Here is a 26,726-nt window from a genome sequence, read left to right as displayed (position 1 = left end):
CCCTCCAGCCCCACTGCCAGATACCCAGGAAAAGGGCTCAAGAGCATCTCTGCCAGCCCCAGGAGGGGTCACAAGCCAAGCAGGGTGGCCACTAAGGTTGAGGCAGCTGGTCCCTTGTCAGGAACTCACAGGACACGGAGCTGCTTCAGCCCAGCGAAGTCGTTCTTGTTGATCCGCGTGATGTTGTTGCCGTTGAGCTCGCTGTGGAGAGAAGAGGCAGAGATCAGCAAGGAAGTGCTCAGGAGGTGGCCAGGCACTGGGGCTCCCCAGTAGCTCCCCAAAAAGGGCAGACAGGGCCCAAAGGACAGCAGTGCCTGCTGCATTTCTGTGCCCCTCACTGGGAATGGCAGGGCTGGCAGCAGGCTCTGAAGAGGACTCAATGGCCAGCAGCACTGGGTACATGAAGTCTGGCTGGCCAGGGGTATGTAAGCTGGCATCTTTCATGGACCATAAAGCAGTGAGGGGAAGGAGCTGCCCAGCAACCCCATCTCCCTGTGTCCACGCTGGATGCCCCTCTTGGGACAGAAGCCCCAGAGCCCCCAGCAATGCAATAAGCAGCCCAGTGACACCAGCATCTGCCTGGCTGGATGCACATCACCCCACTCTGGAAATGCAGCAAACACCTGATAGAGTCATAACAAACACAGAGCCGCTTAGAGAGGGCAGGGGTAGTAAGAAAGCAAACAGGTGTCCCCCAGAAAAGCAGGATCCCTCCAAACACCTAGCTGCCAGTCACCCACATGCATCATGACTGGTTCAGTGAGCAGCCATCTCACACCTTCTGCCTGGAGAATAAGCCATACTTCAAGTTTCACCTGCCAAGAGACACTTGCACAGGACAAGCTGCTTCTCCTGGCATCGCTCTTTCGTGCAAAAAGCCCTGGGTGAGCACAGGGACAGGCTCTCTAGCCAGAAGATGCTGTCCCAGCTTGCTCATTCCACCGGTGGAAATAAGAGAAGGCAGCCCGTGGGATGCCTACACCCATCCCATGGCTGCTGTCCTGCCCAGGCTCAGCTCAGCACCAGGGCAAGGTGTACCCCACTGCTGGACCCACACATGGCAGGGACTCTGCTCCTAGCCTGCCAGCTACACCTCCCCGTCTTCCCCTGCCATGCTCTCCAGCGTGCCCCTGCTAGGATTATCCTGCTTTAAAATATGTTGAGCCGGGAACTGCAGAGATTTGCGCTTCGCAGTCCCAGCTTTGCAGTGCCTTTCACATTACGGGCTGAGAGCACTGCAGGGAGAGCGGGACCATAAGCCCTGGAGCCCACAGTCTGCAGAGCTGGAGGTCCCTGTGCAGCACCCAGTGGCAGGAGAGAGCCTCCCCCCTCAGCAGCACAGAGCACAGCAGTGTTTGCTCCTTGCCAGGAGGCCGATCTGCCCACGGCATGGGCTGGGGACAGAGGATGCCCACGCAAACAGACGGCCGAGGGCGGGCTCCCATGCTAGAGACCCGCTGCCTGCACTGAATACAGACACAGAAATACAGAGGAAAATAAATAAACTACAGGAGCAGGAGGTAGTCAAGGAAAGGACAAGCTGCTAGAGCCAGGGCAGGGGAGAAGCAGGAGGGTGCCACCCCGGAGCAGGTCGCGGTGCCTGGGCAGGACTCCAGCACCCAGGGCTCTACAACCCCGGCAGCAGGACCAGCGAGCTGTAACACCCCACAGCACACCACGGGCTGAACACAAAGTCCGTCATTCCCAGTTAGAGCCCAAGTCTCCCTCCCCGGGCTCTGCGGCCATGCGAGGGGCCGAGGTCAGTGGCAGGCTGGCCCCGGAGCTGCTGAGCAGCGTGCAGGGCCGCCCGGTGCAGCCCGCGCAGCCGCGCACCCCGGGGTGCTGCCATTGTCCTGCTGAAATGGCTGATAATGGCTAATGAGTTCCAGCTCGCCATTATAGGCTCCTAATTACACCGCTATTCAGCGCCGAGATTGCCGGGCCCCTGCCATTATCCGGCCGTGTGTGCCTGTGTTGGGAAGGAGGTTGGGAGAGCACGTTACTAGGACGCAGATGAATGCAAGCGGGAATGAATAGAAGTTGCCCGGCCCCAGCGATTAAACCGAAACCCGTGCTCGGGCTCTGCAGCCCCACGGCTCTCCCCGCTCCCCATGCGGCCAGCACGCAGCCTGCACATCTGGCTGCCGGGGATGGGGCTCCAACCCGCAAGATCGCACGCTGCAGGGCTCAGTCCTGCCCTGCTCCCAGGGAGCAAAACCCACAGCCAGGCTGCAAGTCCCAGGCATGAAGCACTGGAGCGGGTCATGCATGTTAGGGACCTCTGTGACTGCAAGAGGGGTGCCTCGGTACATGCAGATGTGTGCCCATCTCCTGATGGACCACAGCCTTGGGGTCAGCTAAGGGCACGGAGAAACCCCAGCTTTGGGAGTGGTTTTCTCCAAATGTCCTAAAGGGTCCTGGCCAAAGCAGATTGCCTGGGAGCTCCCCAGGGCTATGCTGGAGGTAACAGCACCCATCCCAGCTCCTGGCAAATGAGGGTCCCCATATTGCCTTCTTTTAAACATACCTAACATTACTTGGGCTGCAAATGTGCAAGTGGAAGTTAGAAAATCTCCGGTATTGCAGACAGAGAGAGCAGAGAGGCTTGATTTAAAAACTGCTCAATCTGAAAGGCAAAACTTACACCTCAGCCTGCAAAGCTCCAGGTGGGCTCGGACACCTCTGGGGTCCTCAGAGCACCAGCACCCCAGAGCCTTAGCCAGAGGCAGAGCACAGGCCAAGCAGCGTGGATACATGCAGAAAAACCAAAGAGCCAGGGACTGGACACAACCACTCCCTCCACAAGCCCAGACCAGGCACCTCCTGGGACAAAGCAGCCTGAACATTTTCAACACCAGGAGGCACAAGCAGGATGCACTGCCCTGGGGACAGACCACCCCGGGGGGCAACTGTGCTGCCCAGCCCAGCTTCCACTCCCTGCACGCTCTCTGAGCATCCTCAGGGAGCTCCAGCACTGGGGCTGCACTGTCCCCCAGCAAGGCAGTGTCCCAGGGCCCCTTCACAGCTCCCTCGGGGACTGGCCCTGCATGCTCCCTGAGAACTGTTCTCAGCATTCCCCCTTGCCTTTGTTTGGGTAAATGATGGCCTTTGCAACCAAGATGGGAATGAACAGCAGGTAAAGCTTATTTGTAAGGATGCCGAGGCAACACTGCTATTTAACTTTGTGCCATTTTCTCCCCCTTCTAAACCCCCTTCAGTTCCTCACGGAGATAAATTACAGTTTGCTGTGCCCAGAAAGCCAGATCCCCGCTGCTCAGCTGCTCACCCGCTGCCTCCGTGCCCTTTCCTAGTGAAGTGAAACACCCTGCCCTGCCCCACACAGCAGAGCTTCAATAAGGACTGCTGTGTCTGGGGAGCTGCCTGGCAGATTGGTTGCATTTATGGACTGTGATTTGAAAGTAGAGATGCAGGGTGTGCTTTTTCCCTGTTAATCCATAGGGTTTAATGCAGAGAGCATCCTCACGTTCATCCAGGATGCCCTCCAGCACCCCAGATCTCACTGGAGAAAGAATTTTCATTTGCAACCTTCAAGTTTCAGAACCCCTGCCTCCCTTTCTCCCTGGGAAGAGGAAAGTCATTAAAACAAGCAGTCCCTTTCCTATGTTGCTTGTGGATCATCCTACTCCCAGATGGGATGTCTGTGCTGCAGCAGGGTTCGTTAGACTGGATTTGCATAGTCTGCGTTTATATTTGGTTTCTAGCTTTGGATGGCTTATTCCATTCCTGGGAGGGTCTGATGCATCTTTTCCCTTTGCAGGGTTTAGAGCTACACTAACTCAGTAACAACCTCAGAGAGTGCAAATGCTGAGAGGTAATTTATTAAATACAGCCAACATGAGTGATATTTCCCTGGGCACTGATTTATCAGGAGCGGGAAGGAGAAGGAGCCGACAGCACAATCCCACTATCTGTACTCCATTGCAAAGCATCAGCTATTCGGCACACACTTGACTCCTGTCCTTGTGCTCAGCTCAGCTCTGCTCTCCCACCAAGGCAGAATTCCTAATTGCTGTGCTCCCCAGACTCCTGCTTTTAAGAAGGCAGAGGGAAAGTCTGCAAGACAAAACCCTGCATTTGCACCCACAAGTGGAGAAATGTGTCCCGGCCCCATCAGCACCAGCACAGAGCGGGTACCCACAGCACCCAGGCAGTGACTGCAGGGGCTGGTGGAGAAGGTGTTCGATGCCAGCGATGCCTGCAGCCACCCATGCTCCTGTGGTCCCCACTCCAAGGGCCACCACTGACCTGGTGCCCAGCACGGCAGTTGCATTGTTCGTGTGATGCATCGCACCTTCCATGGTCCCCATTGCCCTGCTGTTCCTGCCCTTGGCTCAGGGGACCTAGGGTCACAACTCCCCTCCCAGTGGCTCTGTAGCCGTCATCCCAGAGCCCTAACCCCAGCTGGAGCCAGCAGTGCCAGACAATGATCAGGGAAGCAGAGAAATGAAGGCTGCAAGGTCATGCACCCCATAGCAGTATCTCTGCAGCCCTCCATCAATCCTGACAGATGCATACATAGCTCCTTCAGGGACAGGGACTGACACTCCCCCACACCCTATTCCAGCATACCACTGCTCCTGCCTCAAGGACCATTTCCCAGACTCTGACCTGAACCCCTCCTGCTGCAGATGAACCCCATCCCTGCCTGCTCCGGCCACCACGGTGCAGACACCAGGCTGCTCCCTTGCCCAGGCAGGTCTCGTCTCCCAGTCCTGTTCTCCCCAACAAGCCCCCAGCACTAGGGACACAGCCTTCTCTCGGGGTCTCTCTGCCTTGCAGGGGCAGGACCCACTCGACTTGTGCTCCCATCCCACATCTGTGCTGTTGGTGATGCCCTCTCATCAAACACCTTCCTCAAGTCCCCAGGCAACAGCAACCTTTTTTATCAGCCCATTCCTTCTGCTCGCCAACACCACTTCGAAATCTCAGCCTGTCCTCCAGCCCTCTTGCACTTCTCCCAGCCTGGTGGCATCTGCAAATGTCATAAGCAGCTTGTGTCCCATCACGCAGACTGCTAATGGAAACATGGACAAGGCTTAGACCCTGGACTGACCCCTGCGCTCAGCACCGGGGGGACAGAGCAGCTGCAACCTCTCATCCTATACTTTTATTGCATTTTTCAAGTCTGAAGATTTCATTCAGCTGCTTGAATGTAATCAAGTCCCAGCACAGGCTCACTGGGCTGCCCCAGCAGTGAAAGGCAGGGCAAAGCCTTCCCAGTCCCTGGAGAGCTGGTGCCCCCCAGCACCAGCATGGAGGGATGCTCATCACATCTGCCAGCTCCATGCAGCCCATGAGGGCATGGCTGGATGCTAACCCCATCCCCTCCAAGGTGCAAGCAGGGTACAGGGTGCTGCTGCTTGCTGCTCAGGGAGGGGGCACTGGGCACCCACACCCTGGGCTGACACAGCTGCACAAGCAGCTCAGCACCTTCTCCTCCTATTCCTTCCTATCCCTGCCCTGACTAGATCCTTCAAGACAGAGTGAGGGTGCCCATGGGATTCATCAAAGTCCCTTTAAGGGTGCCATACACCCCAGGGTGAACGCCTTGCCAGCACCCCCACACCCCCTCCAGGCACCTGCAGGGTGATGTGCCCAAAGCAGAGAGCTCCAACAGCAGCAATGTGCTATTCGGGCTCAGCTCAGAATAACTGCCCTTAGCTGAAGGGGAACCCAGCCCCAAGCACAGCGTGGGCCCCCAGAGCACAGGAGGCTCCATAAGCTTTTATGAGGTACTAAAGCAGGTTAGCATCACAATAAATTTTTAAGCGTTACAAACAGCATTGATTGTGCAAGTAACAGTGAGGATCCCGAAGGCTTTCTGCTCTTCCTAACTTCTCTCTAGGGTTTTCATGCCACAGCCATTAGTGGCTGGCAGTCAGGGAAAGCTTTAAGCTCATGCAGCATCATGGTGTCACCTCAGTTTAAAAATAAACAAATCACTTCCCTCACCCTGGTGTGACAGAGAAAAGGCAGCAGGTCATTTCTGATTCACAAATGGGGAAACTGAGGCTCAGCCAAGAAAACAGAGTGGCCGGGATACCCCCAAAATTTGGATTTTTGTGCTGTGCTGAGTAGCCTGGCAAGGAGTATTCCTGCTCCCATGGCTCGTCTGCTTCCCTTTGTCCCGCCACTCAGCAGACTGAGGCTCAATCCACCTTGCATCTTCCTCAGCAAATCGCCTTTGCTCATCCCTTCTGGAGCAGCTCACAGCAGGGATGGTAAGACAAGTGCACCCAAACTGCTCGGTTACAGATGCCTGCTCGACCCCAGACCAGCTGGGTCTCCAGGAGCATTCCATTTTGAAGCTGGGGCTTCTTCCTGCTGAGAAATATCCAGAGCCAGGAGCTTACATCTTCTCCCACTCCTGGTGCCCAGGGCTGCTCCTCAGCTGCATCGTTTGAAAAATTAATCTTCCCTTTTTTCTGATCTTCCTCCTCCTAGCAGCCTCTCTCCCCCATAGGACACTTGCCTCTGCTATTTTGAGCAGCAAGTGCATCCAAAATGCATGCCAGGAAAGCAGATACTCAGCACAGCTTCAGAGCCTGCATGTGGCAGGGAAGCCTGAGATGGTCCCAGAGGGGACAGCCTGGGACCAACCTGCACCAGCACCACAGAGAGGGGTTTCCTCCATCCCACCTCATTCCCTTCCCACTTCCAGAAGCACTGCGACCCTAATGACCAGGCTGCAAACTGTCCGTCCCATCTTGCTGCCCCCATTGCTAACTGCAGCCTGGTGCCATACAGGAGGAAAGCCTCTGCTCGCCGCTCCCACCACTGCAGCCGTCCCTGGATGTCCCCCAAGTGGGGACAGGGGCCAGCTGCCAGAGCTGGCCTTGGAGCTACTCACACTGGAAGCCTGCCAGGGAGCAGTGATCTGGGTCTGACATCCCCCAGGACGGGGCCATTTGCTAATGCACAACTGGGTTTTTTATTGCCTTTCAGCAAAACATGCACAGAAATATCTCCTTGCCTTTCAGGTTTTATGAAGGGTTATCTTTATTGCTACCAAAATAAAGAGGATGCATCTGCGGCATTAAGTACCTCTGGAGCAGGCAAGGAACCATGAAGGACTCGGATGTGAGACAAAGACAGGCTCCTTGGTTGCCCACCTCACCCTCCTGTGCACACACACACGCACATGTCCTGCTCCAGTGCTCGCCTTGCCTGCCTGTGCCAGCTCCCCGGGGAGCAAAGCAGAGCAAGGAGGCAGGAAAAATCCCTCTCAATGCAGGTCACGGGCTCATACACCTTTCTGCAGGTGGGACACCCTTTCCCTGCCCACACCACCTTGGTGGCAGTCTGAATCCCCTCTGTTCCCCTGGGCTGCAGGCTCTGCTCCCACACAGGGGTTTCTCCAGCATCCTTTGCATTTTATAGCTGCCTGGCTCTTCTGCTGGCTGGAGGTTCAGTAGGGAACAATGAAGTAGGTGAGCACGAAACTCAGAGCAAATGCATGTCCTGTAATAAGTCAGCTAGGCCATTTCTCTGCGTGCGTGTGCATGGGGTACCATCCTGCACCAGCAACATTGCCACCATGCCCAGCTCACCCCATGGCTGCAGGCTGTGAGGACAGCGGGCGGCAGCAGCGATGGCATTTGAAGGTGCATGTGAGAGACACACAATTAAAGCCAGGAACAATTCCCTCTCCTCACTCCCACCTCAGTGGTGAGGAATTGCTGGCAGCACAATGCATCACCCTGGAGGAGCAAAGTGGCAGCACATTTAAGGCAAAAATATCTATTTGAAAGGATGCAATAAAACAGAGCCAGAGAAGGGTTTATAGGGAAGCAATTGCTGTGCGGGGTGAGAAGTGGTCACCAGAGGCCAATCCGCCTGGCTTTATTGCCTGTTACTGGTGACTTTTCCCAACCAGGGGACAATAGATCCTCCACTATCAGCCTCAGCTCCAGTCAATACAAACACGACATAGTTTTTTAAACTAATATTTTTCCAGCATGCAATTCCATGGAGAGCGAGAACACAGCGTTACCATGGCAATATATAGACAGCATCTGCCTTGGACGTAGCTGAAGGGAGAAATTGGAATAGAATTGCAAATTTCCTCTGTCCGGGAAGGCTCCCAAGGAAGCTACCACAGCGGGCTGAGCAGGCTGCCTTCCCCAGCCAGCCCGCATCCTCCCAGTGCCCAGCACAGGCTCTCCCAAGAGCCGAGGGCAACGGTGCTGGCTGAGCACTATCCCAGCTGGATATCAGTCCTGCATACTGCCCCAGAGCTCTGCAGAGCCTGCACACCCCCTCACTGCCTCTGCAACCAGCCTGATCAACTGCAACACAGAAAACTTGCCCAGGCACCTCAGGAAGGAGTGAGGTTGACCCCTTCAAGGTGCTTCCTAAGAATTAACATTCCCCCAAATCCCCCAAGAAGGCACAGCCCAACAACCGGTCTTGAATGCATGAGTGCTGCTGCGATACACCAGCCTTGCCGCTGCAAGTTATTTTGATTAACCAGCTAGAGGGAGATGCAGGTGCATGAATTAAATATGCTCTGAACAAGAGCTCGCTGCTGTAATTTCGGCAGGGGATGGTTAGGCAGCACGCGAGTGTGCTTCAGGTGCAGCCACCCCAGCATTGCGATCCAGCATCCAAAGGCTGGAGCTCAGCACCCCCTCCCTCTGCCAACACAGATCGGGGGAGATGGCAGAGCTTGCTGTGGTCTGGATGAGGCCCATTTCAGCACAAGCAAACCCCAGGCTGGGGGAACAAGGCAAACGGGAGCCCCTTCCAATGCTGAGGGCAGGGACTCTGGGAGGGAGAAGAAGGAGCCAAGGGGGATGCAGTAATGGAGACCCCCAAACTCAGTTCTGCTGCCCCCCACGTCAGGAAGAGGGGCATTGCCCAGCGAACAGTGAGATGGAGGGTGTTCAGCACACCAGAGAGGAGGCAAAAGGGGTGAGTGGTGCAATTCTCAGCTGTCAGCTGAAAACTCCAAAAGCAGGAGCAAGTGCAATACCATCAAGCTCATTCGCTCCTCACAAGCAAAGACCTGGGCTGGAAACAGCCATTTGACAGTGGCAAATTTGTACCGATCCTGCTTGCATGGGGAGAGTGACCAACAGGGCAATCTGCTCTTCAGAGGCACTTTCAAAGAAAGAAAGAAAGGAAAGCAAGCAAATGGGAAAGGGAACTGTGCCCCTCTCCCACGGCTCTCCTCCAGAGGCTGAGACCTGAGGGACTCCCAGTAGCAGATAACACTGTAGAGCTGGAGGATTATCACTCCATCCTGCCTACGATGCCTCCAGGACCTGCTCTATCATGCTTGCCAGAGGCGTAGGCAGGAGCACAGGCAGCCTTGCAAAGTGCCCAGAGATTTTGCTGCTTCCCGCCTTGCTGCAGCATAAGCCTCTCCGCTCAGTGCCTGATCCAGGCAGGGGGAGGGTGCAGGCACCGACTGGTGTTTACGTCGGGTTGCAGACTAGAAGGCACTTCAGGAGTGATGTGCTGTGCCCTGTTGCCAGGAAAGAGTGGTCCTGTGTCCCCCCATGCAGCCACCATCCATGCTCCACCCTAGAGATGTCTCCAGCCCTTTCCCTGCATCAGCAGCACAGCACTTGGGAGACATCACAGGCAAAACCTTCAAGCAGAAGACGGTTTCTCCCCAGCCCATGATTATCCACAGCTGCAGTGACTCCACAGGGCAAATCATTCCCCCTTCTTTAAAGCAAAAGGGTGTATTTCAAAAGCGATGGAGCTCAGACCTCACCACAGGATGCTGCTGTCCAAGTCCCCAGGATGACTTTGGCAGTGCCAGCATGCGTGGCCACAGCAGCAGTGCTGCCCTGTCCAGGGGTTCAGCCCATGCCACCATGAGGCTCAGCCAGCTGGGAGCCCGGGGAAAGCCTGGAGCCTCCAAACACCATGCTGGCTGCCCCACAAAACTGCAGGCATGCAACAGGTGGGAAACATGACAGCGGGGACACCACTGCTCACCAGCACTGTGGGACACATGGTGAGGTCGGCATTGCTCATCCTGTGCATCTCAGGGCTTGGGAAAAATCCTGGACCTCTGCAGGCAGTGGAGGGCACAAATAAGAGGTTGCTGGCTTCCCAAAGAAAGCCAGCCCCTGGAGACAGCGAGTCCCAAGCACAGACCCTACTGCAGGCTCCCCAGCAGTTGCTAGCTGACCCTGCTCCATCAAGCAGTGAGAAGCTGGAGACTGCAAGGTTGCAGCCTCTTTACAGAGAGCTCGAACTCGCTTACAAGCTGTTACAGCAGGAATTTACTGCTCAGAGACAGACTTGCTCTGCACAGACACCCTCAAGCACCTGCAAGGGCGTGCAACACAGTGGGAAGTAGTTATCCAGCAGACAACACCCGTGAGAGAGCAGCACATCTAGCTCAACCCAGCCAGCAGATCTGGCATCGGCAGCTGCATGAACAGACAGAAAACCCAGTGTCACCGAGTGGTGACAGACATGGAAGACCAGGGCAGTGGAGGCAGAACAGAAGACGGCAAGCAGAATCCGCTGCCGGAGGGGAGAGATGCCCTGCAGGGCAGGAGCCAGACACCCACCCAAGGGCATCCTTCATCAGTCCACTCCAGCAGCGTCTCGTCTGAGTGGTGCTGCGCACCTGCCCGGCAGGCAGAGGCGGGGGCTCGCTGCCCGCGCTCCCCAGCACCCTGCCCCCGGGTGCGTGGAGAGCTGATGCTGCGGAGCCCACTGAGCTCCCCAAGGGGCGGAAAGGGCTGGTGCAGGCTATGCGCAATCCTTCCCCCCCGCCCTGGGCACACAGGAAAGGGGGCTCCTGTCTCAGAGCTCATAAAACGGCTCTATGGGGCCACAGCTCACGGCACCCTGGTTGCCGTGCTGGGTAATCATCGTTTGTATGAGGATAATTACGGTGGGAGAAGAGAAACCTCCACTGAAGCAGCGTCCCGCAGAGCTCCCGGTGCTGCATGCTGGGTGCAGCGCTGGCAGCTGCCAGGCTGCCTGCGGTCCCTGCCCGCGGGGTCTCTCCCCAGCTGCAGGCAAAGGGCACGATCAGCCCCCGGTAACCGGTAACCGGAGGCAGCACAGCACACGGACAGGAGAAACACCGTGTGTGTGGCTGTCCCAGGACCCATCCTGCAGCTCTGCCACCCAAGGAGGCAGCAGCCCAACGTTTCCCCGTGCTGCACGGGGGATGTCAGGGCAGCCTGGCCCCACTGCTGGGGCTGGGGGGCAGGGGGTACTGTGCCACCAGGCTCCACCACAGCCCCTAGGATGGGGCACCTGCTGTCTCCCAGCAGAGAAGAGAGGCTGGGGACAGCCCTGCTTTTCTGCCGGGATGGGGGACACCTGCAAGCTGGGAATCTGGTACCAGCAGCGGGTTGGACATATTCAGCTCATGCCCCTCTCCCTGGAACAGGGACCTGGTGCAGCCACAGGGCCCCCAGGCAGGGAGATCTGCCCAGTTGGGTGCAGCAGCAAAGGGGCACCCTGCCCAGGGGACCTCAGCGGGCACCACAGGACCCCTGCAGCTGGCTGGACCGTGACTGTGAGAATAAAGCTTTTCTTACAGGAGTCCAGCCAAGAGACCCAGAGACACCCCCAGCACTCCCGGGGTTGCGGCAGGGACTTTGATGAGCAGTAACATGCAGGCACAGGGGACTGGCAGGGCTGGGTGAGTTGTGTGCACAGCTGGAGGCTGGTCACACTGGGAGTGTTCCCAAGGGGAGCGTGGGGGAATGGGGCCTGATCCTAGCACCATGTGCAGCACTCCCAGGAGGGCTTCTCAGGGACAAAGGGGTGCCCAGAATGGGTAGGGTCTTGGAGTGCCAGGGACCCTCAGGCAACCCCTCCAGACATGTGGGTACCCCATGACAAGTCACAGCAGGGGCTGCCACACACCTGCCATGGGGCACACAGCCCCACATGTGCAGCCCATTCTGGGCTGCCCCAGTACAAATGCCCCCCGCTGGGGCAACCCACACGCTCGGACACAGCTCTAAGCCAAACCCTGCTCTGCACGCTCGCACGCACACCAGCACACACAGGCTCTTGTGCATGCCAGACCCCTTGCACACTACTCCTACAGATGAAGGGTTGGACGTGCACACTGTCCCAGATGGCTCTTGCACACACACTGCTCCCCATCTTGACAGGCTATTGCACCCCTCCCATGGAGGGGATGATGCACATACACCCACCCAACAGGCTCCTGCACCCGCGTGCCTTGGCTGGGCACTTTTACACACACCCAACCCCACCACCGAGTGGGATGCTGTACATGCGCCCACCCCACCAAGTCCTTGCACAGGCACCTTTCGGGCAGGCATTTGCACAAGTACTCCGCTGAACAGACACACTCATCCCCCTTGGACGGGCACTTGCACACACACCCCCAGATAGGCTGCTGCACACACGCCCACACCCCGACAGGTTCTTAAACATGTACCCCCCGCGCTGGGCACTTGCACACGCACCCCCCAGGACAGGCACCCGGTCCCAGCACCCTGCCGGGCTCTCGCACCCGCCCCGGGCCGCCGCTCCCCCCCGCCGGGCCGGACAAAGCGCGGCGGTACTCACAGGCGCTCGGTGCCGCGGGGGATGCTCTTGGGCACGGCGCGCAGGGCCGTGCCGTGACAGTCCACCGTGGTGCCGCTGCAGGCGCAGAGCGGCGGGCAGGCGGCGGCGCGGCCCCGGCACAGCGCGGCGCACGCCAGCAACCAGGCGGCGGCCCGCAGCCCCGCCGGGACCCCCGCCGCCCCCCCGGGGGTCGGGGCCGCCATGGCAGCGGGCAGCGGGGTTAGGCAGCCAGGCTGCCGCGCATCACCGGGGAGCGGAGCGGAGCGGAGGGGAGCGGGGCTGGGCTCGGCGCGGCTCGGTACGGCTCGGCTCCAGGGCGAGAGCCCCGTCGGCGCACACCCGGCCGCTCTCACTGCCACCCCATCCCGCAGCCCAGGCACAGCCTCCGCGCTGGCTCCTCCCTCCCGCCCTGCCCGCCCCGACGGCCCCCCCCCCCCCCCGCCGCCACCGCCCCTCCCCGCGCCCCCGGCACCGGCGGCTGCGGTGCTAGGAGCGGGCCCGGCCCGGCAGGGCACCGGCACCGCTGTAGCCGGGGCCGTCGGGGCTCAGCGCCGCCCCGGCCGTGCAACAAGGTGGGCTCCGGCTCGGTCCCCCCACCCGGGACAGCGGGGTTGGCCCGCGGGCCAGCCGACCCCCCGCCGTGAGACGGCTGCGGGATGCCGGGGTGCAGCCAGGCGAGTGGGTGGCGTGCGGGCAGAGGACCCCAGGGACTGGCAGAGAGCGGAGAAACAGCCTGCGAACCATGCAGCGGCCGGCAGACCATTCCCACCTCTCCTTGGGGGGTGCCGAGAGCTTTTGCATCCCCTGGTGTGTTCCAGGAACCCTTGGCCTGTCTCCCACCTGGCAGCCCAGAGTCCCATCCCCATCATCCAGAGCCCAGGTGAGTGTGGGGACCCGGCGGCCCATGGGGACCACACGGCAGGCTGGCACTCGGCAGCCAAGATGGTACCTGGTCTGCTCATGGGAACCTGGTGGCCAAGCACCTCGGCACACAGCAGGGACTCAGGCGTGCATCTCCACTTTGCTCTTTGCCTGACACACAGACAGCAAATCCAAAAGTCCGGGTTGTGGCTTAGCTATGTCCTTCCCCCTTTCAGGGGAACTTCTTAAGAAATAAAGTAACAAAAATGTCTTTGTGGCCAATCCACCAAGAAGAAAGAGGCAAAATACATCTATTTCAGTGCAAAAAGCGAAGCCAAGAAATCTGGTGAGTTTGGCCCCAAACACTTGACGTTTCAGAAATGCGAGTCTTGCATTTTATTACCTTCCATTTTCTTTCCTAAGGTCTGCAAATGCAAATCAGGAGGGTGCAACAGGGAGGGCTGGTCACCTTTTTATTAAGCACACCTGAAACACTTGTATCCCCATGGCTCCAAGAGCTGAGTCCTTAAGAAAACCAACAGGCATTTTGAGATACTCCACAGAGCCCTGGCTGCTGGCTGCAGCTGCTGTAAATGTCCTCCTCAGAGAGGAAACCCATGGAAGGAGTGGAGGTGGGAGTCTGTTGCATTGCTCCAGCAGCAGGAGTAGAGGTGTGTGAGCAAGGACACCCCACCGCACGCTCATTTCCCCAGCCAACAAGGTATTTTCAAGGACAGTGGCAGGTCTCAGGGGCAGCTGTGACTCTTAAATCAATGCCCTGTGCGTATGGAGCTCCACAAGCTCCTTAGTAAGGGTGAGAGGGAAGTGTCTGCATGGGTCCCGCTCCAGCAAGGGCTACCTCACACACACACACACACAGAGGGTTGCACCAGCTTGGCCCAGATCAGCAGCCCTTTCCCATCCCGAATGCAGGCTCCCATCATCCGTCTGCATTTTCGTGACATCTCCTTCCTCTGGCCCCAATCCCAGGAGGAAGCTGTGCCTGAGATGGATGAAAGGGGTTTGTTCCTTGTTGCTACCCAGCAGCCCTGACAGCAAGGAAGATGAGCTGCTTCCCAGGACTCTGGGAGCCGACCCCTCGCTGGCATGGCTTCAGCAGAGGTGGCCCCGCAGCCCACCCTGGGGGTCCCGAGGGCAATGGCACCTGAAGAGGCCCTGTGCCAAAGACCTCAGCTGAGTTTTGGGGAGTGAAAGTTGTTTCCTAGTGGCTCAGCATTCCCCAAAGCTCGTTGCTATTGGTGTGATGCTTGCAACCCACCTCCCTCCCAAACTGCCCCTTGCCCCTTGGCCAGCAGAGCAGAGCAGAGTCTTCCTAACCCGCCCTTTACCTCTGATGCTGGCAGGAAGGCAGGAACAGGACAAGGGATCTTGTTTCCTCCCTTATGCCGGCACTTGCCTCAGGCAAAACCTTGTAATCCGCAGAAAAAATAGATTCCCACCGTGTCTGTGTCCAGCTGCAGCAACACCAGTCACTTTACAGCCAGGGCCGTGGTCTTGGCACAGGGAGTAGCCAGCAGGGTCCTGCCTGGAGGCCACCATCACCTGCCCCAGTTCCAGTGGGAGTACAGGGCTGGGAGCCTGAAAAACCCCATTTCAGGCCAACCTCCACATTTTCTCCTGCCAGTACCTCGACTCCTGCTCTCCTGTGGCACCACAGAGCATCCCACTGAGTTGGGCTGCTGGCCGCGGCTGACCCCTCTGCAGCAGCTCCAGTTGCTTCCTTCCAGGGCTGCCTACAAGACAAGAGCTGAGCAAGCCCGGCGATGCAGGACAGCAGGGCAGGGGGACAGACTGGGCATTGAGACCCCATTCCACACATCAGCCCTGGTGCATTTGGGCAACCCCAAATCACCCAGGCACCCAGTATGAGCTGGTGTGGGCCTTGGAGAGCAACAGTTGCCCAGGAAAGGCCCAGAAGACAGGTGAGGAGCAGGGAGAAAAATAAAACTAAACCTTTTCTTTATCAGGGGAGGCCTGGTCCTGCCGTCTGCCACCGGGATTTGGGCCAAACTGCTTGATAGAGAGAGAGACCATCTGGATCGTCTGATGGGCTCTGGGTTTGGTTAAAATGAAGCAGAAGCTTTTTTTTGCAGGAGAGTTTTCATGGGAAGATCCGGGGAAGGATTCCAGGGTACGCGCCAGACCTGTCGTGCAAAGAGATGCGAAGCAGCTACAAAGCTTCAAACAAAAATTGCTGCCAGTTTTAAGCCAAGCTCCCCAGGGCAGAATCCAGGCATTTCCACCCACCCTGGGATGGGCTGCGTCCTGCACCCGTTAGATCTCCCATGGTCTGCGCTGGATCCTGCTGGAGCTGCCAACGGCTGGTAGCCCCTTGCAGCACACCTGGGCTTTGAAGCAGCCGCGCTGTACCCCGCACCTTGGCGCACAGGGGAGGAGGCAGCATGTCCCAGTGCTTGCTGCGTAATTTATGCTGCACTTCAAGGCAGCGCCATGGCTGTCACTAGGCCACAGCAGTGCTCCGTTCTTCTCAGGGTAGGACTAGGCACTGGTGCAGAGCAGAAGCATTTGAGATGCAGGCAATAGCGTTGTGATGGGTTGACCCTGGCTGGATGCCAGGTGCCCACCAAAGCCGCTCCGTCACTCCCCTCCTCAGCTGGAAAACGTAACAAAAGGCTCATGGGTGGGGGTAAGGACCTGGAGATCACTCAGCTGTTACTGTCGTCGGCAAAACAGACTCAACAGTTTAATTTAATACCATTCAAATCAGAGTAGGACGATGAGAAATAAAACCAAACCTTAAAAACACTTTCCCTATGCCCATCCCTTCTTCCTGGGCTTAACTTTACTCCCAAGTTCCCTACCGCCTCCCTGGAGTAGCACAGGGGGACAGGGAATGGGGCTGGGTCAGCCCATCACAGCTGTCCCTGCTGCTCCTTCCTCTGCAGGGGGAGGGTCCTCACACTCTGCTCCTGCTCCAGCGTGGGTCTCTCCCACAGGAGACAGTCCTCCACGAACTGCTCCAGGATGAGTCCTTCCCGCAGGCTGTGGTTCTTCACCCACTGCTCCAGCGTGGGTCCCCCACTGCAGGGCACAGCCCCTCAGGCCCAGCCAGCTCCAGCCTGGGTCCCCCACAGGGTCACAAGCCCGGCCAGCAACCCTGCCCCAGCCTGGGCTGCTCCCCACGGGGCCATAGGCCCTGCCAGGACCCTGCTCCAGCAAGGGCTGTCCATGGGTCACAGCCCCCTTCGGGCATCCACTTGCTCTGGTGTGGTGTCCTCCACGGGCTGCAGGTGGGTACCCACTCCACCATGGACCTCCATGGGCTGCAGGTGGGTACGCACTCCACCATTAACATCCAGGGATAGCAGGTGGGGATCTGCTCCACCATGGGCCTCCACTGGCTGATGGCACAGCCTGCCTCACCATGGGCTTCACCATGAGCTGCAGTGGAATCTCTGCTCCAGCACCTGGAGCCCCTCCTGCCTCCTTCTGCAGAGTTGTTGCTGTCACGTATTCTCAGCCCTCTCTCTGGCTGCTGCTGGTGTTGCAGTTTTTACCCCTTCTTAAATACATTATCCCAGAGGCACTACCTCTGTTGCTGATGGGCTCAGCCTTGGCCAGTGGTCGGTCCATCTTGGAGTTGGCTGGCATTGGCTGTATTGGACACAGGGGAAGCTTCTAGCAGCTTCTTACAGCAGCCACCCCTGTAAGCCCCCCTGCCACCAAAAACCGTGCTGTCGAAACCCAATACAAACATGCATTCATGGTGCCCGCTTCAACGCCTCTGCTGAGGAGCATTGCCAATGGCAGGATCCAGCTCCCCTTGAACCAGGGGAACCCTTCGAACCCTTCCTCCCACCAGCAACACCACTAAAACATATCTGGTTTGGGAGCAGTGGCCGCAAGACCATCTGGAGACATGCCAGGAGCAGAGTGGTGGTGACCTCTGACTGCCCAGCACCCCCCAGAGACCCCACACAGGGCAGGCTGCTGAGCTGCCCCTCCGCTGGCCACATCTGTCATGCCTGGGCAGCTCGGCTCGTGCTGGGAGGCCAGGCTGCCTTTGTCCCACCAGACACACTCAGCTTCGGAGGGTGAGGCATTGTGTGGGAGCAGGCCGGCGCATCGGCCCTGTTAGGGCACCTGTTGGGCTTGTGCAGTGTGACAATGCCCTTGATGGATCTATTGTGGGCAGCCCTCGGCCACTGGGATCACAGTAAATCTCATCTGGTTAGCAGCAGCAGCAGCAGGCAAAGCCGGGATGCGCTCTTTCTGGCACCTCTCCAGGGACAAGCCCTACCTCACTGGCAAACAGCAAAAGCATTGCCCTGCAAACATGGCCAGCATTGCCCTGTGAATACAACCAGCATCACCCTGCAAATGCTGCCAGTGTTGTCCTGTGAACACTGCCAGCATCACCCCGTGAACATGGCCAGCATCATCCCATGCCAGCACCACCCTGCAAACACAGCCAGCATTGCTCTGTGAATGTGGCCCCACTGACTGCAGCAGAGGGGGGTGGCTCCACTGCCTGGAGTCCTTACCACTGGGACCCAGTATAGGGAACAGCATCCATTGGGTCCTCTGGGATGATGTGGGAGATGCCGGGGCTCCCGAGCAGGTGGATTTGGCCTCAGCCTCACACAGCCTTGTTAGGATGTCCAAGCAGGGGGAACCCAGCCTGTCCCACTCCCTTGAACAATTATAGAACAGCAGGAGGGAGACAGTCCACAAGGCACTGCATCCCTGCTTCATGGTGTGGCTGAACAGAGAGGCCAAACCACACACCCCAAGTTTCCAAAACCAGCTCTAGCCCACAAGGGAAACATTCACTCCAAGCAGCCCAGATGCAGATGGGGAGATGCTGTTCCCAGTGTGGCTGGACACACCAGCCGCCTGGGAGCTCTGCGGTGCAGCACAAGCTGGTTTGAATAAACCACATGCAAGGAGGTGTTTGTGAAGCGCCTCGCACATGGAAATGCTATTGTTGGTGCAGCGTGGGATCAGGGACTCAGGGGTCCCCAGATGCAGCAATTGTTCCACGGCCACGCTATGCATACACACACGATCTTCCCTGCTCGCTCTGCCTGGAGCCACTCATTAACCCTCCTCAATGAAGATGCATTGGAGGGATAATTTACTGTTTAATAGACTAACTTTCCATTTGCTGTTGCCAAGCGCATCCAACATATTTCTCCATGGTGTCATAAACCGCAGCTCCTCTACCATAAAACCCTGCCTCCCAGTAGGAGCAGGTGGGTTTTCAGGATTCAGCTGATGACCTTGGCTATGGGGTGAGCAGACACCGGGCTTTGTTTTTAGAACAGAGCTTGCTCCCACCAGCCCCTCTCACCCATCGTGGTCCACGTCACACTGACTTCCCTGAGCTGGGAAACCACCTAACCTGAGAAACAAGGAGCGCTTCAGCCTGATGGATGAGGGAGGCAGCAGCTCTGTCCCGATTTCGTTAATGAAGATGCCCTGCGTGGAGACAAGCTTGCCTCTGCTCCATATTTATGGCTAGCTGGCAGACGGTCCCATGCTGGGATGTAATCAATAAACTGCGTGCCCGCTTGGGCTCATTGTGCTTCCACAGCCATGGGCAGCCTTTCCGTGCCTTGCCTGTCCTACAGTTGTGAGCGTGTGTCTTCATGTCCTTGCTTCTCCTCCCCCAGCCCTTACTGAGTTACAAGCTACTAGATGCTGGAAGAAAATCAGATTCTGCACAATGTGGGATGGGAGAGCCGGTGCCAGCCACACTTTGCGTCCCTTGCCCAAACTCCCACATGGTAGAGAAGGCATTTTCAGGGTGCAGGTGCTGCAGGAAGGGGCAGCAGCCCCAGAGGCATGAGCTTGAGTGACTGGCTACTAGGGTCTGGCTCTGAAGGGTGGCAAGAGAATGCCAGTAGCCAAAAATAACTTGAAAAGGAGAGGGAAAGGGTTTAGCTTGCCATGTGACAGCTCTGCTGAGCCCCAGATGTGGGCAGGGACTCTCAGTGGATCTGGAGGACCATGCTAGGGGCTACCTGGAGAGCTGATTTTTGTCCTTTGTAAGAGGGCATTTCTCCCCAGCCTCTGCCCTCAGCCTTCTCTGTGTTCTTTTTTCTTGTTCACCTTATTTATAGCCCCAGCTTCCCATCCCCTCCATGCCCCAGATGCAGCCAAGGAGGAAGAATCAAGCATCTCCAGGCCTGCCCCCAGGCACATCTGGCCCTGGGCCCCTGGTGCTGCGGGGCAGGCAGGGGGTCCCGTCCCGCAGCGTGTGCTGCCAGCCCCCTCTTGCGCTGCTGCTGCAGAACGGCCTTGGCGAGGCACAACAGAGCCAGAGGCTTTTGTGCAAGAGGTTGCTGAGATCCTGCTCCCCAGGGGAGCAAGGCTCAGGCTTTGTGAGCGGAAAGGTTGGAAGAAACAAACATTATTATTTTAATAACCTCGGCCAGCACAGACACCCCCACATCACAGACCTGTGCACACACCCCGTTACACACAGCCACGATGGCCGAGGCAGGTTGACACCTCCATTCATCCCAGTTCTCAGCCCCAGCGGCACAGGAGCTTCAGCCAGAAGCAAAGAGGATTAAGTGGGATCCAGTTCTCCGCTCCGGTGCCAAAGCAGCCAGGCTTAAAATCATGTATGGCACCTCGTGGGAGGGCTGGGTGGCGGGTTTGTAAATCCCAGCAGCAAGGCAGGGGACGCTGATTTAGCCTGGGAGAGGAGCCCAATTTAATGCAGGTGAGGCAGGACTGGGAAGGGGAGCACAGTGGGAAGAGCCCACTCCAGCTGGGACTCAGCAGGGAAAGAAAAACTCTGCTCCCCACAACGTGGACTGAAATCTGCACCTCTCCAAGGCTGGTGCTGGGAAATATCTGAACTTCACCCCTTGATGTATGGCTGGGGACAGCTGTCTCCTTGCATTGAAACACAGAAGCCCAGAAACAGCCCCATCACATTCCTCATGCATGGGCACTTCCCATGAACAAAGCCGGGCTGGAACAGGATGGGGCTGGACAGCTGGCACGAGCAGCGATCCCACCCTGGTCTGCAGCACCAGTGGAAGGTCAGTACAGGACCCAGCAGAGAGATCTTTGCATCTACGTGCCTGCACAATTTATGAGTTTCAGCACAAAACCCTTGCTGGGGGGATGAGCAAACAGAACTAAACATGGTAATTTATTCACTCCATGAAAAAATATTAGTTAATCCAAGCCAATGAGATTGTAAAGCCTGATAACTGGCCTGGCTGGTGCCAACATCTATCGCTAGCAGTACTCATGCTTTTTGTCTACACTGTTGCCCTAGGCAGTGAGATGCAGCAGCAGCATGACAGCTCCCAGCCACACATGATAATTTAAGACAGAAAAAAATTTCTTTTTTCAACTCCGAACCAGAGCAGAACAGTTAAAAAAAAAAAAAATCAAGACAACTTGCAAAAATTGATTTAGATAGCAGTGACACCCTGTAGAACTTATTTGCAAGTCTGTGCTGTGCAGTTTAAGATAAAAATTGCTTAATGAAATGAAGGATAAGCACTGCTTGTTTGCTTTGTAATGCCACTGTTGTGCAGGATACCAACAGGCCAAAACAAACACGCTGAAAGCTGAGCGATCCCCCTCTAAATATGTACCCTCACCCAGTGTTTGGTCCCAACGATTGCTGTCCTTTCAACAGCAGCCAAGCACAAGCACTTGTGCTGTGGTTTCAGGGGCTAAAAACTATTCATCTCTTTAATTATGTAAACCATATAAAGCTGTCACTTTGAATCACAGCTTATCAGGGAGGTGATATTTGGGTTTGCAGTATTCAAAATAGCTGTTGTGAGTTTTTGCATTCCTTTGTTCAACATTTTCAAGAACAGAAGCATCTCTCTAGACTCCCATGCCCACTTTCAAGTACACAGAAGCCCATCCCCCCCTGCTCCCCCAGCTCAGTGGAGATGGGGCGCACCAGTCCCATGACACCCAACTGCAGCCCTACAGGGGAACAGGGCTTGCTTGAAGCCCACCCTGCAGGAAGGCAGTGCTGGTTTCAAATGTACCGCACCGCTTGCTTCTCCTGCTTGTTTTTCAATTGCATGGCGAGGATGTTAATGAGTGTCTGAGCCACGGCAGGCAAGCCCAGGGCATTTCAAACATGGAAGAACTTCACAGAGAAATAATCTGCATAAAATCTGAGACACCATTATTAAGAAGGAGGAAAAGAAAACACAAGCAGAAACCATCCTCCCTCGGCAGCCAAGAGTGGCAAGAGAAGAATGGTTCTACAGAGAAAAATTTATTCATTTGATCCATTATTTATATAAAGTGTTCTTTGTAAACCTGATTTCCCATCACCCTGCATGACAGCGGGGGGAAGACAGGAAAAGAAGAGGTCTAACTTCATACCTCCAAGGGAAAGACAGCCCATCTGGGCACGCTGCATCACACTAGGATCCCAGAGAGGGAACAACCTCCAGTGCCATAGGAGGCCAGCTGGTGCCATCCCTGCAGGCAGGCTGCACCTCACCAAGCACCCCCACTTAAGGGTAGGAGCTCTGGGGTTCTGAGCAGACATTTCCTTTCTTTTGAAGGTGGATGCACCACCAAGTCCTCACTGTTCCAATGAAACTGCTTAAGCCACTGAGCAAAACCATTAAAAATAAAAGCATTTAATATGGGGTTTTCACATGAACACACAGAAAGGCAACAGTCTGAAACAGTACATACATAGCATATATAAATAAAGATTAAAAATACTTTGGAAACGATAGACTCTGGGAACAGTTAGTGGCTGCTCTGGGAGGAAGCATCCTTGTGGGTCATTGCACAGGGCAGACAAATGAGACACGTCAACCATGACTAAAACTCCCCCTTGCATGTGAGACAGTGTGAACACATTGGAACTACAACAGCCAAGGGTCCTAGAGGCCAAATCTGTTAGTCGCCACCACCGTCCTCAGCACAGGGAGGACAGCACCTTGGGCTAAAAAGCCCAGGGCACCAAACCATTCCTGGGACTGCCTTGTCTGGAGCCTGCACCCACCCCTTTTGGCAGGGAGGGCATCTGAGAGATGCAGAACACTGGACTGATACCCCATAGATAATTTTTCTTAGAGTTAAGCACGTATCAGCTGTGCCTGAAGGCAGAGTCCCTGAGCTAGAGCCATCAGTAAGCGGGAATAGCGAAGAGTTACGTTCCTCTCATCTACAGGGGAGCAGCGTATTTAGTCTCAGGAACAAGATCGCCTTGTCAAGCAGACACCCATACAGAGACACGCGCCCAGCTAAGCTAGGTGATGAACAAATGCTTCATCCAGCACCCACCCTCGATGCAAGTAAGGGCAGAGGTAGCAGGACCATACCCAGCTCTCTCAGCGCTGCTGCTCGACCTTCGGCTCCGCCTCATTTCTATTCAGAGGCAAAGCCGAAATTCCCAGGTCTCCACTCCACTAATGGCAGACTGCCGGGTCAGGACAGAAGTGCGGTCAGCAAAACACAGTCCCCTTTGGAGAAGAGCACATAGACAGCCTCAACCTCCAGAGAGAATGATTACAGACACATCCAAAAAACACATACATACTACTACCACAGCAAACTGCCTCTGCCCTTCTTCACAGCATCCTCGCCTGCCTGGTCCCTGAAGAACCAGAGCTCTTTCTTTGCTGCGACAGAGGCTCCTAACACTACCAACTCTCATCCCACACATCTGCAGTCCCACTACCCCCGACATTTTCAAGGCAGCTCCTCCAATTTAGGGTCATACTGGGGACAGACACCCCCAATAAAGTACCAGGAACATCCCTTTGGACAGAGCAGCATGAGGCACATAGCTTTGTATCTAAAAATAATAATAATAAAAAAATCACAGTTAAAAAAAAGTGACAAATTCCAGCTAAGCTGCACAGGACTCCGATGTCCTGTTTTGACAGCTCTAGCCAGTCAGACTGAACTCCCTGCTCACATCCCAATATTCACACCTCCTGCCACCAGTTGTCTCAGAAAGCTGTCAAGGACAGAACTCTAACTCCTGCCAGCTGCTGGTTCTTAAAGATTAGAAGACAATTATAATTGGATTCCAGAGATTATTTGCTTTGCCAAGAAGGACTGAGAAGTGTTTAGATGGTTCCCCAGCTGATTAAACCTCTATTTCACAGTAGTGACCCTGTGTGTTGCCTACTCCAGATTGCTTGCAGACAGGTACTTGGCAAGATTGGTTTATTGGAGCACTTCAGCTTAACAAGACCGCTGACACTGGCCAGCTGTGATGGGGGTTTATCCTGTATCTAGATGGTTTCATCTCATTTCTGCAGCTCAGACCAAAGAGCTGAACCCAGCTCCAGCCATTTCCCCCAGTTTAATGACTAATCAGCCAGTTGCCTGACCAGCCATCCAGATATCTTGAGCCAAAGCCCTTGGCACCATTTGCAGCAGATCACAAACAGCTAAAGCCCTCTCTCACCTCTCACACTGCTCACAGTGTTCCTATGCTGCACACACAGCCACAAGATTCTGCCTGCTCCAGACACCCTGGCTTCCAAAGGCTGGGCTGTTCTGCCCCAGACAGCCTTCTCCAGCTTCCTTCCCCACTCAAGCTCAGCCTCCCTGCGTGAACACAAAGCAGAGACTCCTTGCTCACCAGGCAGAGCTGTGCCATTGGAATCTGAAGATAGAGAGCAAGGGCTGCCTCCAGCTAAAGCTGAAACAGAGGGATGAGTTTATCAGGGAAGCTGCTTTCCCCTTGCCCCACTTGAAATGATGGCACCCAGAGCCTCTCCTCTTCTCCCAGGCTCATCCTGTGCCCTGTACCGTTTATGCACTCCAGCCCTTTGGGGACAGCAGGGTGAAATGGAGCCTAGAAGAAGCAGAGGAGGCCTGGAGGTAAGGCTAGCTGTCAGGATGTGGGTAAATGTTGCAGTCCACCGTTCCCATTGCTAACAGGGGAGGGAGCAAAAACAAGCCATATGTTAAAAACTCAGAGCAGAAAAAACAAAAGAATACAGCCTAGCAACATTGCAGAGAAAGCTGGGAGTGCACAGAGGGCCCTGCAATGCACAGGGCTCTCCTTGTAAGCAAGCACTCCAGCTCTTCCCAGAGCCAGCAGGTCAGACATGCTGCACAAATTTTGGTTAGATAGTGGTTTGCCCCATAGTAGAATGAAATATAATTTATATACAGAAAGAAACAAGTTCCTGCAGTCTTTGCAAAGGTCCAGTTTCAAGAGCACTGCCATGTTGGTGAGGGTTGCCGTGAGCCTGCAGCACTCCCCTCTAAGTGCAGCACATTATTCACAGCTTGCGAGGCTGGGCATTCCCAAACCATGTGTGGGTGCGAGGCGATTCAGAGGGATGATGAATCCTTGGAAAGCAGGTGGGCTCGCATGCGTCTGCAGGATTCCTGGAGCAGAGAATTAGAGCAATTGAATGCTTGAGAGACAGAATGCCATGCAAGAAAATGTTGATGTGCTGTCCTCCCCCTGCAAGGACTCCCACCTGGAGTCTGCCTCCTATACCTTTTACCAAAGCAGAGACAGGAGGCACTGAGAAGACAGGGACAAACACAGCAGCTGGTCTTGGGTTGCACCAACCTCTTGCCCCACTGCCACCCTGACAGGCTGCTAGTACTACCCTGTGCTGCCAGCTTCACTCTGTTTCCCGTGACAGCCTGCCTACCAACTCACAGGTAGAAGGGCTGTACACACCTGCTTTGGTGAAACCCTTCAAAGCCCGGCTTTTCAGCATGCCAGCTGCTTGCAGATTGGCATGGAGCAGACTGCTACAAGCCAGGGGACCACAGCTGTCAGAGTCTTGCGTGCATGCCATCACCCCTGCACATGTCAGGCCCAGGTACCCCACAGGAAGGAGAATGGGCATATGAACGTGTCTCACCGCTTTCTGGCCCTCCAAAGACTTCAGCTTTGCTTGGGACATGTGAGCTGGAGATCCACATTTCTGTAACTGGGTGAGAGAGGAGAAAAAAAAAAAAAAAAAAAAGTAAAGAGCTGGGGAATGAAGTGGCATCCACAGCCTTCCCTGGGAGCAGCCTGTACCACCAGAGAGCAGTGACCACCCAAATCCAGCCTTAAGTTAGTCTGGGCCATCGGACAGTGCTACTACCCACAGGCAGCAGGCTCTGTATAACTTGCGGAGGAGGATGGGAGAGAAGGAAGGGGCCACAAGCCAATGCCCTTGGCCAGGAACACAGCCAGAGGCATAAGACTGGAGTGGAGGCCCAGTGATGCCACTCCTGTCCCAATGCCACCCTTGCCATCTGCTCTGCTCTCCTCTTAGCACCTTCCTAAGACCTTTATTTGATCACACAGAAGATATTTCTCTTGGGCAGAAAACAGCAAGCAGCCCCCCCAGGGATCACTGAAACGAGCACCCAAGTTGCACTCGAACTCCCCTCACACGCTCCACCACCAGCAGCTTCAGCGGTGCTGGCAGCAGCTCTTACCAGGTGGACATTCTCTTTGCTGACTCGCTCAGGCTCCGGTGTGGCATCCCTGCTCTTCCTCTCCAGGATAATTGGGGTTCCTAAAACTTTCCGCTGCCGTAAGAAGAGAGGGCTGTTGGCTAGTGCTTAGAGTGCAAAGTGAAAAAGAAAGGGAAGGAGCAGGATGCATTGCTGGTAAACAGTTGGATGCTGGGAAAGAAAAAAGGAAGCCAAGCTGGGACAAAGATTGCAAAGCAGAACCACCTGAAATACCATGCCACTAGGTTGAGCCTGCCAGATTGCGAAGGGCCTGGGAGCTGACCTGAGCTCTGGCCAGGAACCCAGCCTGTCAGAAGCGGGTACACGCTGCTGTGGTGCAGCCTGCAAGTGTGCTAACACCTGTGCTAGCAGGCTAGACTACATGACCCTGTCAGTCCTCATCTCGTCTTGGGAAGCAAACAATCCTTCAGAAAGATGCAAAGATCCTACAGTCACACATTTCATAGAGGGTTATACTTTACAGTAACAAGGCTTATTGTCACGGTGCTGGCTTTTCTGTCCCCAGTGGATCTACGGTTTTGGGACCCAATACTTTGAACAGTCCCTACCCTTTGAGGGCCTCATTCAAGCCAGGGCAAAGCAGAAGCACAGAGCGACATCACAAACTCACAGCAGAGAGCTTGAGTCAGAGGTTGCCTTTACCTTAATGAGGCCGCTGAAGGAGCGCGAGCGGGTACGTCGTGGTGCTGGGGATGTGGGTACATCAGAGCCAGGAGTGAGAGCTGTAGGATGCTTGTTAAACTAGGATGAAATATGAGGGCAGTATGTTAGCACAGTTACTGTTACAGTTACACCAGTCCCTTGCTGCTGTGTGCTGCTCTACCTGCTCCTAGAACTCAGTTTCTCTCTTTTGCACCCCAAAA

General features: G+C 55.8%; 2 protein-coding genes across 6 annotated transcripts in view; both read right to left on the bottom strand.

Moving 5' to 3' along the window:
• The window catches only part of SLIT1 (slit guidance ligand 1), a 66,898-nt gene extending 52,362 nt beyond the window's left edge, over positions 1-14,536 (bottom strand). For 2 of the 3 annotated variants that reach the window (XM_080401872.1, XM_080401874.1), the window contains exon 1: positions 130-12,643. In XM_080401872.1, coding sequence (XP_080257998.1) covers positions 130-437 — 308 coding nt within the window. In that variant the 5' untranslated portion in view covers positions 438-12,643. Of the gene's footprint in view, positions 1-129 lie in introns of all 3 variants that reach the window. The other variant, XM_080401873.1, reaches the window with a different exon arrangement.
• Positions 14,537-22,024: 7,488 nt separating this feature from the next.
• Positions 22,025-26,726, bottom strand: part of ARHGAP19 (Rho GTPase activating protein 19) — a 30,213-nt gene continuing 25,511 nt past the window's right edge. For all 3 annotated transcript variants that reach the window (XM_080401840.1, XM_080401841.1, XM_080401839.1), the window contains 4 exons: positions 26,506-26,604; positions 25,825-25,917; positions 25,257-25,325; positions 22,025-24,765 (listed from right to left, as the gene is read on the bottom strand). In XM_080401840.1, the coding sequence (XP_080257966.1) occupies positions 24,709-24,765; positions 25,257-25,325; positions 25,825-25,917; positions 26,506-26,604 (318 nt within the window). In that variant the 3' untranslated portion in view covers positions 22,025-24,708. The remainder of the gene's footprint in view (positions 24,766-25,256; positions 25,326-25,824; positions 25,918-26,505; positions 26,605-26,726) is intronic.

This window comes from Falco punctatus, assembly GCF_963210335.1.
Source record: "Falco punctatus genome assembly, chromosome: 9".
NCBI classification, from domain to species: Eukaryota; Metazoa; Chordata; class Aves; order Falconiformes; family Falconidae; genus Falco; species Falco punctatus.
This window is presented reverse-complemented; position numbering and strand designations above follow the sequence as displayed.